Raw genomic sequence first — 16107 nt, 5'->3', positions numbered from 1 at the left:
TTTGACAAATTCTAAAGTAAAATGTTAACGATACCAACGCAAATTAGAAGTTGATGTAAGCTTCGTTTAACTTCAAAATGACGTCATTTGCATTTGCATAGCCGCAATGGTAAATACGTCCGCCTTTTGCACGTTGCTTTAAGGTTAAAATTCACATGACCGATGATTTTCAATGTAATGTTAAACAGAAAAATTTCTCTGTGAGCGTTACTGAAAAATAGCTGTATATTATAATATCAACAAGTAAATAATTCCAGAACGTCACAGAATTGTGTCAATTTTAAACCTTGATATTAAGTCCCAGCTTGCAACATTGTTGCACAGACACCAGCCTAATCTTATCTTATCCTCGTAATGCTGCATTGGTAAGCGTACTTTACGTGTAACACGCGCTTATTGTTAGACGTACAAAAGAATATTACCATCGTATTGAGCGGTATAATCTTTTCCATTTTTTGATCTTATCTTTTTTTTTGCTTTCTTTCACCCCCTCTCCCTTTCTCTTCAATTATTCTAAGAATTCTCTATATATTATAATGCTTTTTTTGCTGTACTTTGTATTTTTATTAGATTCTAATTATTAATGCAGTTATTTATCAACACAATTATTTGCTGCTTAGTTTTTCTCATTAAAAAGACAATAAGTAAATGGATTTTATTTAAATAACTCGTATCGATTTGATTAGTAACTAAACTTTGAATGATATCTTTAGACGCATGTTTGGACCAATCGATACAAAGTAAGTTGAAATTAACTTAACAAAAAGCAAGAACGATTTGCGACTCTTTTCATTATTCAGCATACTCTTCCCATTGCATTTATAGTTTTCCACGAACACACATGTTATTTTGTTCTAGTTGTTTTTGGTAAGGCTTTTGGTAAGATAGATCTCCATTCTTCGTTATTTAATTTCATTTTAATTTTGTCATTGGATGTACCTATATCTGTGCGTGCTCACGAATCACGAATAAATCATGAATTGAGCTAATTGTAAGGAAAAAAAGTAATAGAAATTGAGTAATCTTTGAATACGGCTGATATCTTACAGAAAATGAAATATAAAATTATTACACACACGTAAAACACTAAAACTCACGGAAAAATGTTGATGTGAAAGAAAATCGTATAATATTACTAAAAACGTACAATATAAATATAGATAAGAATTTGTACATAAGTATAATATTAGAATAAGAACAGAACATACAGAATTGCGATAGTTAGCTGTAGTGTTCGGTGTTGTTTCGCGTGCTCATGTATAACATTGTTCTTCCGCGTAACAAAATGTAGGGAGCGAAATCTAATGGTAGTATGAAGGCGGAATCATTTTTTTTCCACGCGGGCAGCAACGAAGTAGTCCCCTGCTTTTCGGTTAAGCGCTTCACGCCGGATTTTGCTTCTTCTGCCACCACGGTTGTCCGAGTTAATTGCGTCCTCGTAGCGCTAACAGGCGGCCCACCCCGTCGGTCACGCGCGGATAAGAGAAAAACGCTACGCGGATAAGAGAAAAACGTGCGGCCGGTCTACCGCCGTGTGGACGAGACTTTGTGTCGATTCAGATTGCTTTTTCGCACGGGCCACGCCTTGACGATTCGAGAAACGCTATTTACGGACATCCGGCATACGGACATTCGGAACACTCGCGAAGAGACCTCTTCGGCGCGGGAAACAGGCTTACAATAAGTGTGTGAGTGTACCATTCTAGTGTTTTAAGACTCTTGTCGTCGCGAGCAAATGCATTATTACTGCACATTTCTTTACGGTACACTCGCACGGATCTGCTAATTATATCGATCTCGATTAATTACATTCGTGAACGCCAAGTTTGTTTCGCTCGAGATTTTCGCGCCTCCTTTCGCAAGCGCCGACGCTCGTTATATAATATCGCGAGCATCGGATAATAATTTATCGTCTCTTCGTAGAAATGAATCGGGCCAGAAGCCGTCGGCCAGAAGCTCGAAAGATTGTGGAGTTAATTAGCATGCCTACCGAGATCGGCGCTGCTTTGCGAAACGGCGCGATGCGGTACGCTCCGTTAGCATAATGCGTATCTGCCATTCGCGCACTCATTCGCCTTGCGTTATACCCGTTATCTTTAAGCGCATTCTCTCACTTCTTCTTTCAGACATCCCCTGTTCCCGCTTCTCGCACTCATATTCGAAAAGTGTGAGTTGGCAACGTGTACACCACGCGAGCCCGGTGTAGCCGGTGGTGACGTATGCTCGTCAGAAAGCTTCAACGAGGACATCGCCGTCTTCTCAAAACAAGTAAGTTTACAAAATATTAAATGTATAGAAAAAAATATTTATATATGTATATATGTAGAGATATGTGTATAAAGGTACATCATGTCGCATTGACGAATCGTATTTGTGCTGTCGTAATGTACAGCAAGATACTACCGTGTCTCCTGATTATCAAATTTATGAGTTAATAGACTAAATTAATAGAATAGCTTATCTCAGGAATTAAATTTATATTAATTAATAAAAGATTAATAAAGGATATGATTGAGATGATATTTTTGAACTATAGAGACTAACTTGAGCGGTTTAAAAATGAGATGATTTTTTAAACAGTTACAACAGCATAGTGATGAGTCGAATTTTAGAACTCCTTGGTATGTTTTAAAAGATCTTTGGACGAAATCTTCATGAAAATCTTAGCATTTTGTTCGGCGGACTGTCGCACGATTCTTCCGTGAGAGAATGTCCCGGAGGGATTTTCGGACCTTCGCACGAAGAGTGAGTCACGAGGACGCGCGTTTCGTCTCCGTCCCGAAACAGTAGATTCACGCACGAGACTCGCTAGCGTGTCTTAAGCTTCGAAGAAGAAGAACCCTGTCTATCCGTGGGACTTATTTTTAGGATTACCGTTGAGAGACCCGGGGCCCGGGCATACGGGCTCCGTTCTAGCTATACGAGGCAGAAGACTCGCTCACTCGCTCGCGCGCGTGAGCGCGTTTTTTCTCTTCTCTTGCTTCCTATTTTTTCTTTCCCTTTAGCGGCTCACCTGAGGCAGGTCCCCCCAAGGACACGCGTAGGTAACTCGAGAGCCTATGGGCCGCATGCCGTGAAACGATTTGGACCTTTTAAAACATACCATTTCGCCGTCTGCGTGCCAGGTCGCGCACGTAGGTCTGTTCGAAGGTCTCTGAAAGTGTACCGGTCGAACGCGCGTTTCCGCGTGTTTTCTACAGCTAATTTACTTACCACAGACATTTGCATCGATAACATGATATACCATGATTAGAACGGATAATGTTATTTGATAGTAGAAAAGTGTCGAACGAATATTCCATATCTAAAAGCATATTTTCTTTCTGTGTCATTGGGGTGCTTTAAAGTGCTCTACTTCAGAGATATATTGAACTAATTAACGATTTACGTAACTAAATATTGGTATGCTGAACTATATAGTACCATGTATAGTGCTATGTGAATAATAAATTTTCTTGATACGAAAAGCGCGATTCGGAAATAAGTGGAAAATGATATTTTGAATGAAACAGAATGAAGAAAATTCATTCACTTCTGCCTGCAGCTTTTTTACGTAATTTTTTAGAAATGTAGCATTCACGACAGCACATTAAGTCGAGGCGACAGAACGGGCAATAAAAATGTTATCGTGCTCGTTTGCACGATATGGTGAAACGATGCAAACGAATTCAGCACATTTAGATTGAAAGGTATCGGACCCATTACGACTGCATCGTTAGATAGCTGTAACCTCCAGTTATTTTCACGTAGCATTATGCGTTTTAACCGATACAGTTTTTAGGATTTTATATTATACATCATGTCTCATTAATTAAAATTCTCAATCGAGATATAACAGATAATACGTTTTGATGTGTGTTGTTAAACCGTGTCGTTGTGCACAATAGATATACGATCGCGAGAATTTTCGCGAACGCTCACGCGATCGCGCTCACGCGTCATATTATCACTGGAAGGAAAAAAGAAATTCGTCGAGACTTACATCTAAATATAGGGTGTCGGTAATACGGTAGCAGTGGCTTTGAGCAACGCTATGCTGAGATAACGATAAGAGTTAAGCCTCGGCGCGAGGTAGGATAAGGTGGCGACCCGTATGTATACATTATTTTGTCTTGTTGATGCCGAAAAGCACCAGACGATAAGAACGCTCCAAATTTCCGGCGTATCGAGATTTTCGAGATAATCGAGCGCGTATTGCTTTTTTTTTCTTCGATAGAGAAAGCGGAGTGTAGTGCAACTCGCGAAAATCGCGAATCTCGTGTTCCTATGTTATTTATCTAAGAGCGAGCGTCGACGTTATTACACTGTGTGTATACCGTCGAAGATATCCTGGCGGCGTTGCGAAACTGACATGATATTTGCATCTTAATAAGGCACACCATAAGGTGCATTTCAAAACGCGCGGAAAATAATGCTTATGACTACGGGACGTTTATTCCGTGACGATGCCGTGCATGTATATCGCCTCAATATGATGCCGCTTTTTACTCGAATATTTTCCTTTTTCTTTCTCGGCGTCAAAGTTAGTTTCGATTAAATCCATGGAACATCGAGGTAGAAATTGACAGTCATGTAGTCTTTTCTTCTATAATATCTGGCTTTTTAATAACGATAAATTAATAATAACACAGTCAGCAGGAAAAGAAACAGATAGGCACCTGGATAAATGAAAGTAATGAAGCTTCTGAAAGATAAAAATTGGTGGATTTTGTTTTACTTGTATTCAGAGTGTATATGTATATGATATCGCCAAGTAGAATATCTTTGAGAGATTATAATTAGTTTACATTTATTGTTAACTGATATACTCGACTATCTCAATCAGATATTCTCGCGTTCTTTTAACATGAGTAATACATTAATTTTTAGCACTTACACAAGGTTCGAAAATTCGAAGATTGTTTTCAATTTAACATTATCAGTTTGTTACACTTGTCAATAATCTTTTTAACGACTTAAAATTAGGAATATTCGTAGGATAATTATAGTTTTTTTTTTTACACGAGAACGCGTCTCAGATGTATCGTACATCTCGGCAAATCAACACTTCTCGCAAGCATCGATATTCAAGCGAACGTTGCCTTTGAAGGCCGTCACTAGGCGCGTAGATCTCTCACGCACACGCGACGATGCACGTCGGCAGATAAGCAGGTGACAATCCTCTTGCGGCGGTTTCCGAGGCGTGCCGTGTGAGCCATGCCCTCGTATCCCTCGGTGTCCCCTTCTTGCCCCGTGTATCGGTACCGCCGCGCGCCGCGGCGATAGGGCCATACGACAAAAGGGCCGCATGCTGCGCGCGGGATTATTTCGCGTTTCGTTGCGTGCGTACCATACGTGCGTGCGTGCGTGCGTGCGTGCGTGCGTGCACGCATGCGCCATAGTTGCCGCGAGACACGGCGCATGCGCGCACTTCAGTTGGGGCCCGACCACGGCGGTCGTCGAGTCGTGAGAAGCACCGAAGCGTGGAGAGTCGAGCCGTGGCGATGGCAGTAGGGGGGCCGGAGAGGCGTCGAGAGGGGCATACGATGCAAGGATGGGAGTGGGGTACTGCTCATTTTCTGCCATTGTAAATTGATCTATTCAATGGGTCCACTATTATCCCCCCCTGCGGTCCACGCATCGTGTGCCCTATGGGGCCGCGATGTTCCAGTCTTCCGTGCCCCCTTCTGCCCTTCTACGTTCGCTCTCTCTCCTCTCCCTGCCCTCGCCAGAGAACTTTCATTCTCTTTCTCTATCTCGGTTCGCGCGCGCACTCGTTGCCTTCGACGTCGTTGCCTGGCTGCAACGTGCCATCGGTTGTACCCCTGCTGCGCTACGTTACTCTGTGCCTTTGTTGCACCTTTTTTCATCCGCCAAAAGAGGCGCATCTCGCTTTTTTTTCGCGATCATCTCCGGCGACCGGGTCGAAAAATTTACTTGCGCTTCGTCGCCTCACGGCCGTGTGCATCACCTTTACGTGAATCTGGCCGGTCAAATGAGCGTCGCGATGCTCCATTATGAATAAAAGTTCTTGATTTCATATTTACCCATTTACGAAGATTCGATTAAAAAAAAATTTGGTTTGAATAAGGAAATCAATGATTAATTGCGCTATAAATTATTTTGCCGCTGTTTAACGAAATTTTACGAAAGATGATTAAGCATATGTATACGAACCTAAGAAAGCTATTTATATTCTAAATAATTTAACAATTTTAAACTATAACTTATACATGCACATACCGCTAAGGTATAAATATTGGTATAGTACGAGTATATTGCTACTATTAGTCATGAACGAGATATTCTTCCTCTTGAATAATTGTGATTTGAACAATGAGTCGAAACACTGCCAAAGCACTGAATATAGAGACGTGGGCGTACACTCATGATATCTCGATTCCGTGTGATGCTCACAAACACATGGAAAGAAAGAGGCGAGCGAGAGAATCGAGAAGAAAGATCCTGTAGCGATTTATTGGTATAATTAGGATGCACCTATCTCTGGCAGCATTAAACCCTCATAAAATGCTATTCCATTCCATTCCATTCCATTGATGGCGATCGCTAGATGAATGCATTCTATTCAAAGCTGTCAATTCATTCTTCTTTGACGTTTATTGACTTTTTTCTGCTTAATTTCATAACTTCGAGACCTTATAAAAATGCTGTAAACGCCATTATATTCATTAAAATAAATTTTTACATTGAGAAATCTTTATGTGAAATCATTCGTAATATAATGTGATTTAATTGAATCAACGATGAACCGTTGATTCTTAAAAAATATACTGCACCATCGAGATGTTTTGATTTTAAGATTTGAGATCAATTAAACGAAACCCTGCATGTAAAACTCGCTAGTGTAAATAGGTTGTATTTGAACCGGTTTTCCATTACCTTGATGTTATGAGTTATCGCAGATGTGTCATCGGCAAATTAGACTATATATGATCATCAAATTTTTATTGAAAATTTAATTGAATGTTAAGATGTAATAAAAACAGATATGTTTAATAAAATTTTAAATTAAATGTTTGATATTTTATTAATAAATTTATAGTAGTTGAGAAAAGTTACGGTATTTTTTATATATTTTTATGTTATACAATATTAAATGCATATTGTGTTGTATCGAAAAAAGTCTTATTTCGGTTAATGTGATAATTAAGACTTTGACATTCAAATATTTATGAAACGTAAAACAAAGTACCAGGATCGATTGTAAGTTTAGTTTTCTAGAACTATTTCAAACTTCATTTTCGACACATTTCCCGTTTTAATTGTTTCACCAGGCGTGTATACGTTTAATCCTGTTGTTACGAGCCGCACGACTATCGCCGGCGGTCTTGCCGTGTTACAATTTTGCAATTATCGCGTTCTAGCGTAAATATCTCCCCGTTTTGACGTGTGCTACCACGCGATAGCGATCACGCGGTATCACGCGCTCTGCCGGTTCTCCTCCTCGGGACTCGACGGTCGTGTCATGTCGTTTGCAAAAACACGTGCCGTGCAGTCATTCGTATCACTTAGAATCATTCATTGGCCCTCACTAATTTAAATATCGAATTCATTCGTATTCATTGTATGCTTTGTAGTTTACAATCATGTCAATTACTATACTGGAAAGAGTATTTTAAAAAACGGACGTTAACATTTTGCATAGTTTGAATAAAAATATTGGAAAAACGATAGCTGTAAAATTAATCAATTTTCTGTTACGTATGTTTCTACTTTTAAAGTGATTATAAAATATTCGTTACCGTTGAACGTTAGAGCGAATAAAGGAAGATTTACATCTGCAAATTTTGAGGGACAGTTACAGTTTTTTCACATGTATATTGTTTTTTTAGTATGCTCAAAATTTTGGAATCGTGGACCATTTGTGCCATTGTGTAGAATATCCTTTCTCTCTAACAATGAGTATGTTTACCGCCAAGCAACAAATCCTTATATGCTTGTCGCATTTTCTAACATGCCGTACATAATGTAATAATAGTGCATGTAAAGAAATTTCGAAGATGTTTACTTGAATCTACTATACGATTGTAACAGCCCTGAGAGAAATCGCTAGTCGGTTTAAGAAAGTCAAATATCTTTTATGGTTCGTGTGTTGTATGGATCAGAAGAAATCTTGTCTTTTGTCTTATTCTTTTGTTAGAACGTTCCTGTCGAATCCCAACATTTGAAAAAGTGAAAGTAATAATAATTCTTCCTTAGTTCAGCTTTAGAAAACTCAGATAAATATAATATTTGGCATTACGTTACTATTTTTGTATTAATAAAAATTATGATATTATCGCAATATGTATTATAGAAAAAAAAATTGAAATAATGAAAATTGTGGCAAAGAACACTCAAATTAATTCCTTATATTATTTCTATTTATTTCGATTTATTTAAAACTTATTCGCACCTGATGTGAATATTAAATGAAAAGCCGTTCTTTGAAGCTTATTAATATGTTATACCATTTAGTATTTAATATGTTGAAAAATAAATGAAAAGAGAAATTAGAAAATTTTTGGCCCGCGTGTCACGTATTCAGTCTACTTAGAATTCACCAACTGCTCAGAAGGGAAGGGTTTTACGAAGGGTTCGAGGGGGTGGCAGCAATAGCAGAGGCAAGAGAGCAGCAACAGCAGCAGCCTCCAAAGCAGCTGCTTCGTATATCTCTCGGCAGGATCGGCGCACACCACGTACGCCATACGTGTGCGTATGTATTTTCCTTCATGTGGTGTACGTGCACACGAGGTCGCCCCGAACAGACACCCCGCGTGCCGGAACGAGAGCATTCTCTAAATATTATCGCACAATATTTTTACCGCCTCCGCCGTGCGCTGAGTTATGCGCCTGACAGCCAGCAAATGCTGACGTTTCTATACGCATCTATCGATGTTTGTTTTCTCATCGAACATCCTCGCACGAACGGTCGATTTCCTCCGCCATCATCGCGCGATGATACCGCGCTTTTTCCTTCTATACGGAAGCATGTATCGCGTTATCACTGTTTCAGTAATTACTGATTCATTAATGGATTATTTTTTATATTGTTATACAAATCATTTTCTTTAGTAAGCTAGACGGAATATATTGTGCAACGATCGTAAAGAATTAAACGCTGACTAATTTCGTCAATCGTTTTCCCGATTCTCATTTACTTTAGACATCGTGGATCATTTTTATTTCACAAATTGTTGCCTACGTTTTGTGTTAGCATATAAACAACTGCGATTTTCGGAAAAATTGTGTGCAAAGAACTAAAAGCAAGAGGAAGGGACACGCAGAAAACAGAATAGGCTGTTTACAATTTGTAATCTTGCCTACCTGCGTGGCGCTACCCCGCCGTTCCGAGACCGTCAAAAAAGCGCGATGACAGGGCTACGTAAGAACTAGCCCTCCTTTCTTCCTCCCCTACGAACAGTTGACAGTATTTTTGTCGCATGAGACGCCTTCATTATCTATACACTGCAACAGGAGAGCTCGAGGACTTCAATTCAGAATTCCGGCTCATGAATACGCGCTCTTGCCTGGGAATTCATGCGTGCGGACAATATTTCATTATCCGAAGCTTTTTCTCTCATAGAGAAGCGACGCTTCTGACTAAATCTCACATTTCTCGACTCTTTGGATACTCTTTCGATGCCGCGCTGACAGAGAGAAGTCATTCAATCTATCTGAGAAGTTTCGCCGTGTCTCTTCGGGGCTGTTAACACTTAACATATTCATCTGCATGTAATGCAAATAATTATATTATATAATCATTTTAAGAACCTTGCGCTAATTTTTTATAAAGTAAAAAATTAAAATGAAACACGGAAACAAAAAAAATATAATATATATAATGTACCCATTTCTTTTCTTATTAATTTATTTTAACAAATTATTTATAATTAGCGTTTCTTTACTGATAAACGTAATTAACTCCACAGAGGAAGAGAGAAATGTAACGATAAGATCTAATCTGATCGTTATCGACTCGAACATTATCGTTTCGATGCGATGTCGAAAAGTATCTGTCCCATAGATTCCATTGAAGATGCGTTAGCGCTGCCAGTGCTTTTTGCCTTTTATTATTGTAAAATTCGAAATACGAAAGTAATTTTGTTTCCGTTTTGATCGGCGCGCTACACGCGGCGCCATGAAAATGCTTGAGAATCTCACCGCCTCTTCATTTCCTCTATCGCCGTCTGCCTTCTCGATTTGCCGCCGGGATTCCATCGCGTTCCCCGACGCGTTTCCGTTTCTGTACGTACGAATTGAACAGTAGGGGTCCAATTAAGAGGAAGCACGCGAAGGAAATCGCTTAAAGAAAAGAGGTGGGAATATGTAGTGGAAGCGGGGAGGTATGGCGCGGGGTTTCGTTGTGCTTATGTGTGCATCTCTATACATATATGTATGTACACCGAGATGATACGATCGTCCGTGTAGCTTTAATACCGCAATTACACTGGATCCAATTATTAACGCATTCATATGTGTGTCTCTGTGTGTTACAGATCAGACAAGAGAAGCCGTACTACATTGCGGATCCGGAGGTGGACTCGCTAGTGAGTATTTCCTTATTTATTTATTTGTTCGTACATGTAAGCGCGAGGCATCCGTTGCGTCTCTCGATATCGCTCGCACATCTATAACATGTTATATCGTCTGATGACGCTCGGCACATCAGACGCTTCTAATCGCTCGTTTTCCCGTCACGAAGATCATTGTAAAATTCGTGCGAATTTAAACGCAAGAATCACGAAACACGCTCATTCATTTCGCTGAGACATCGACGATTAATTATGGGAGCAATTAAAGAAGAGGATGCTTCGAGCGAGCGGACCGCAAAACCGCATTATCCGATTTAGCGGCGTGTAAATAGCGAGAAATCTCGTAGTCGCGTTTCGTCTTCCCTGACGAATCCGGCGCATGTCTAATCGCTCAATTTCATCGAGCGATCGCCCGTCGAGATACCCAAATACGGTCGGCCGACTTGAACAACGAAATAACGAGCCAGGAAGTAAGGTTACGACGCGCGAGTCAACGCCAGGGTTCCACACTTTTTTCTCCCAGCGGGTAGAATAATTAACGGAGCGTTATCGTTGTGCGCTTCCATCCGTCGTTATTCCGGTCGGAACACGGATTCGGAGTTTCACGAGGGCGGATACATTTATTATGTGATATCTGAACGATAAAACAACGTGTCCCACTGTCCAGAACAAACCACCATATGCTATATTTTTTTTGTTATTTACTAAATGTAGTTGAAACTATCTGCAATTACCCCAGATTTTTCTTTTATTATAACAGGTAGAATAAAAAAGATAAATGTACAGTTTCTTTATTTGCTAACTAAATGACAATAGCACAGTACACAACGATTCGATCTACTGGATAGATATATATTGTATAGTGCTGTAGCTGCAGAAGGTCAATAACATTATTATTAGGCGTAATTCATGACGTAGTAATTAAAGATCTAAATAATATGTAGGTAAGATTGTATATAGTTTTGTTTTCCTTGACGAGTGAGTGGCCATTTCATTCGAAACTTCGACGGAACATAGAGGAAGAAATATTTTAGACGACCCTTCATGCTCTCCGATCGAGATAACGAAGTGGAATGGGTTTTTTAAATAACTTCGAGTGTGTATTTTCTCGTCGGGCAGGAACGAGCACACGCGGCTTCGCGGCGATGGTTAGGGAGACTTAGGACTGATCCGCCATTACGGATTCCTCGAGGAGTCGTTACCTTCTCTTATCCTTATTGTGTTCTGCAAGATTTTTTATAAAGAATGTGAAATAATTGAAAAGTGATTACGATAAATTTGAAGTTATTTTGTCTGAAATCTATTTGTACGCAGAAGTTTCTAGGTATTTTTTTAGTTTAAAAAAATAATCTGTTAACGTTGAGACATAGGCATAATTAAAATAAATATATGAAATAAAATTTAATAAGTTCAGAATAAATTAAAAATACAATTTTCAAAATTGGATTAATAAGAATTTGATGAAATATTTGCTGGAAAATATTAAAATAATGAATTATAGAATTGTATATGTATATGGGAAGAAAGATTTAATAACGAATTTTGAACTTTAATAAGGAAATTATATCTATCATTAATGTACCTGTAAATCAATACGTATGCAGAATTTAAAATTTTTCTGTTTGTCTTTCAGAATCAGTGAGTTTTGTTTAACAAGAATATATTTGAAAAATGTATATTTTTATTGGGGTTATGTGTGGCGATCGTACCTTTTATCGTCATTATTTTTTGTGAAAATGTTTTCGGCTTTTTTCCTCTATAGACAGTTTTTATTTAAACATATACGAGCACTATATTTTTCAAAATCAACATGTTGAGCTAATGCCAAATTGTTGTTGCGTTTGTTTTGATTTTTTATATGGAAGAAAGCAAGACGGAAAAATGGTGACGAAAAATGCATTTCGTTGACCGTGTTCTCGCACTGTTGCCCACAATTTTCGAAACGTCACGTCCGTTACCTGGCTTGTCACGACCGTATCGGGTCACAAATATTCGAGCCAGGCGACACCTTGCGTTTGCGGCTACCACTGTCACAACTGTCGACTGACCTTATTTAAAAATATTAGCATAGATGTAGGAACCTAGATAGTAATAAAATATTTTGTTTGCTCACTTACAACACTAATGCAAGGTGAGAAGAGGAATAAGTTGAAAATAATGACATCTATTCAAAAGCACGTTAATCTATAATTGTTATATCAAACACTTAAAGAGTCTTTGGAAATCTTTCTAGATTTATTAAGCTATAACTTTTGATCTAAGTTATAAATCACGTAAAAATAAGTTTCATCGTTGATTGATGTCTTGACTTTTGCGCCATGAGGTCGGAAGTGCCATCGGCATTTGCGGCCGTTGTCTTTCGTGCCAATTGTGCGCGCATTGCTGTCGGCTATCCCCGACGTGCATTTGCAAAAAGCCGCCCCTGGCAGGTGTTACGGGTAGTAAATCGAGGGAGTTAAATGGGCTCGGCGGATAAAAATTTTTGAATCGTCTACCACTGTTGGCGCGGCCAACCTGTCGCGGTGTAGCGCTAGAGGTACATCTCCTCGGGGCTGGTGCACATTCGCCGTTGTATTCGCCTGCCGCCGCCGCCGCCGCCGTCGCCGGTGCAGTCACCATGAGCGTAGTTGTTTACCGGTTGCCGTAGGAAGGCCGGCGGAAGGTGGCGTGGCTTCATTACGTCCGTGGCAAATCGCAATCTACGAGCAATGAGCTTCTATCGTAAAGAAGAGGCACGTAACGTTCGCGCTTTTTGCCTCGTCCACTTCACCCTCTTTCTCTCTTCCTTCTACCGCCTTCCGTCCTTTGGACCTTCCGTTCTCTTCCTTTTCGATTCTCTCGAACCCAGGAGTTCTTTTCTCCTCATCCTCCGGCCGTCTTTCTTCTGCCGCGTTCTCTATCTCCGAGACAAAGATCCCTCTCCTGCGCTCTACGCCAATCGAGTGGAGCTTTTTGCTGATAATTTCGCAGAACGGAAAAGTCACCGAGTAAGATTGCTTTCCGAGCCGAGTGTGGTGAGACTCTACCGTTTTCTTCGCCGGTTGTTAGCGCTCGGTAACGTAGTGAAGAGATAGTTCTGTTGGTTCTCTTTTCTAGCATTTCCATTATGCACGGCTGAGTGAGCGTGAAAGTGCTTCAAGTGCAGCAAATTCGGCGCAATCGTAATCACTACTCTGTGATTACTACGCCGTGCAAAATCAATGTGGATAGGGAAAGTCCAGAACAGAACAGAATCTCAGTTGGATCGTCTGACGTTGATTAGTACTGATATAATGAACATCCGTAAAACAACAATATTTCAATTTGTCGTGCTACGACAACATGTACAGAATCCTCATTAAAAAAATTATTTCAAAAATGAAGGTCTCTTCAAGCGCGGTTTCATATGTTCGAGGGAGCGACACGCTCTCAGACGACTCTACGCGCGTTCCGGTAAATCGCGGGGAATTTCCTGATGGTGCTAAATGGGGAAACCGCGTGAGGAGACACCACGTGGGCGGACAGTCCGGCGACCCGGCTTCTTAGTGCGCGTCGTAAACGGAACGCGGGAAAGAAAGACGCGGCGAGACGTCGTGTTTCGCGCAGCGGAAAGCGGTAAAGCGAGCAACGCGAAGCGACGGGCTACTAAACTGTACGCTGGGTGCGAAAGGAAGCCGACTGTGCAACGAAGAGAAACGCAGAGGGCAAGAAGCGGACGGGGAGGGGGGAGGAAGAGAAGGATGGTCAACCCTTCTCGCGTACACGCGCTTAAATAATATTCCCATTAGCATAAGCGAGAAATGAGCCAATGAGATGCTAATTGCCAGTCTTGCGTTTGGAGAATAATTATTATTGCGGAGGCATTCTACTCTCTGACCGGACGTTGGACCTCGGCTTCGTGATTTACTCGTGGCGCGATGCGGTGCACTGCAAGAAGCGACATTAGCTCGATTATTAATTTTTCAGATATTAATTGTATAGCACACGCGTACACGCGCGCGTATGTATGTGTGCGCTCCACGATTCATCGTTTCTTGCACAACGCGCTAACCCGGACGTTGTTAGTAAAGATTTCGTTTTGTAATCTCTCCCGGAAAGTCCGCGGCAGTGTCAAATCTGCTCTGGATAACAGATACGGTTCCGCTATCGAGGTGAAATGTTTTCTTATCGTGAGATTAATTTCAAGCTGTACTGCGCCAATACATTGCACTACGAATGTCAAAATATTTTTTTTCCTCTTTTTTTAAATTGCCCGCAATCTAAATCATTCATTGAAGCACCGTTGTTTGGCGAGCACGATAAATTACACGACGTTTTTACATATTGCGTCAAATTTATTTTACATTTATTTGCATCCAAACTTTTTTTTTATTTTTGATCGTGTAAAAATTTTTGGATTTGTTGTGCATATGTTACACGAATTGCATCATATATTTCAAAGTCCAAAATGTTTTCTGATAAAAAAATTTAGGAGACTCGTTAATCAATAAATTTGTGATCAAAATCAGAATTGTATATTAACGATATACAAATGATTCTTTATAGACTTTATAGAACTTTATTTTTTTATGCGTTATCATTTAATAGAATTACATAGTGTCGTGTAGAATTACAGCGATGTTGTTTCATTGCATGTCGGTTAGAGGATTAAATGAAATTACAGAATGTACTTTGACTTGTGATATAAATCGTAATAACGGAGAGTCAAGAATATGCGCCGCAAATATCATATAAAGTGAGGATCGACAAGTGATACCTTTAGCATCCTTCTCGCCGTATGCGTGTTGTCGTGACTTTAGCATGCGATTAGCGTGTTCCCAAGGCTCGGTTGCTGCGGGCAATAATATCGCTGATTATTGCAATTTTGTTGCAATCTCCGTCGTCTCGCTACCACCGCGCCGCGCCGCGCCGCGCCGCGCGCCGTCACCGTCGCCGCAGCCGCCGCGAACTGCGATATCAAAGGATTGCCGTTCGTAATCAGCGCGACTTTCGCACAATTTCTATGCGACGAGGGAGAGTGTTCGACCCGTATCCGTTGATTGAATCACCGACGATGCTGTTTATTATTTAATACCCGGATCCCGCGCGCGTTCGAACCTTTCAACGTTAGCCCTGACGACTCTCAGTGTGGCGTCGAAAGAAGCGATTGTAATCGCGTAGTTAACGTTTTACGACCACGTGTATTGTATATGTATTGTGCTTCTTGTCAACACACACGTATGCGCGGTCGCCGGCATATCCTCGTCTGTATTTCGGATGCGCGCGAGTATTTTTCGAATTTCACGCATTCCTCAAGTTTCTCCCTCTTTCTCTTTCTTTTCTCTATCTTTTGCCGGACTGTATTTTCCTGCAACGCCTCCTCGCTCCCTTTCTCCTCTTTGGCCAATGCACAAGCATGGCGCTGATAAACATACCACCGGAATGTATTCGGTTTTTTACTTCGCCCTGGCAGAAATATGTTGCTCTTATCTTCGCTTCCCGAGTGTATCCCGAGAAGTCGAGAAACAGGCGTGCCTCCCGACTGATGGACAAAAAGAGATATTTATCTGGTCTTCGCGCCGAGGTTCAGGAACGTATGCGCGTACTCGCCGGACTTCTTCCGCCCACGCCAGGA

At 40.6% G+C, this 16107-nt stretch overlaps 1 protein-coding gene across 1 annotated transcript in view; it reads left to right on the top strand.

Annotated features, from left to right (window-relative positions):
- Positions 1 to 16107, top strand: part of LOC105450941 (homeobox protein homothorax) — a 364527-nt gene that overhangs the window by 16065 nt on the left and 332355 nt on the right. Inside the window, exons 3-4 of the mRNA XM_011691070.1 lie at positions 2127 to 2268; positions 10479 to 10529. Of these exons, the coding sequence (XP_011689372.1) occupies positions 2127 to 2268; positions 10479 to 10529 (193 nt within the window). The remainder of the gene's footprint in view (positions 1 to 2126; positions 2269 to 10478; positions 10530 to 16107) is intronic.

The sequence above is a fragment of the Wasmannia auropunctata genome, unplaced genomic scaffold (genome assembly GCF_000956235.1).
Source record: "Wasmannia auropunctata unplaced genomic scaffold, wasmannia.A_1.0 LD336053.1, whole genome shotgun sequence".
Taxonomy (NCBI): domain Eukaryota; kingdom Metazoa; phylum Arthropoda; class Insecta; order Hymenoptera; family Formicidae; genus Wasmannia; species Wasmannia auropunctata.
This window is presented reverse-complemented; position numbering and strand designations above follow the sequence as displayed.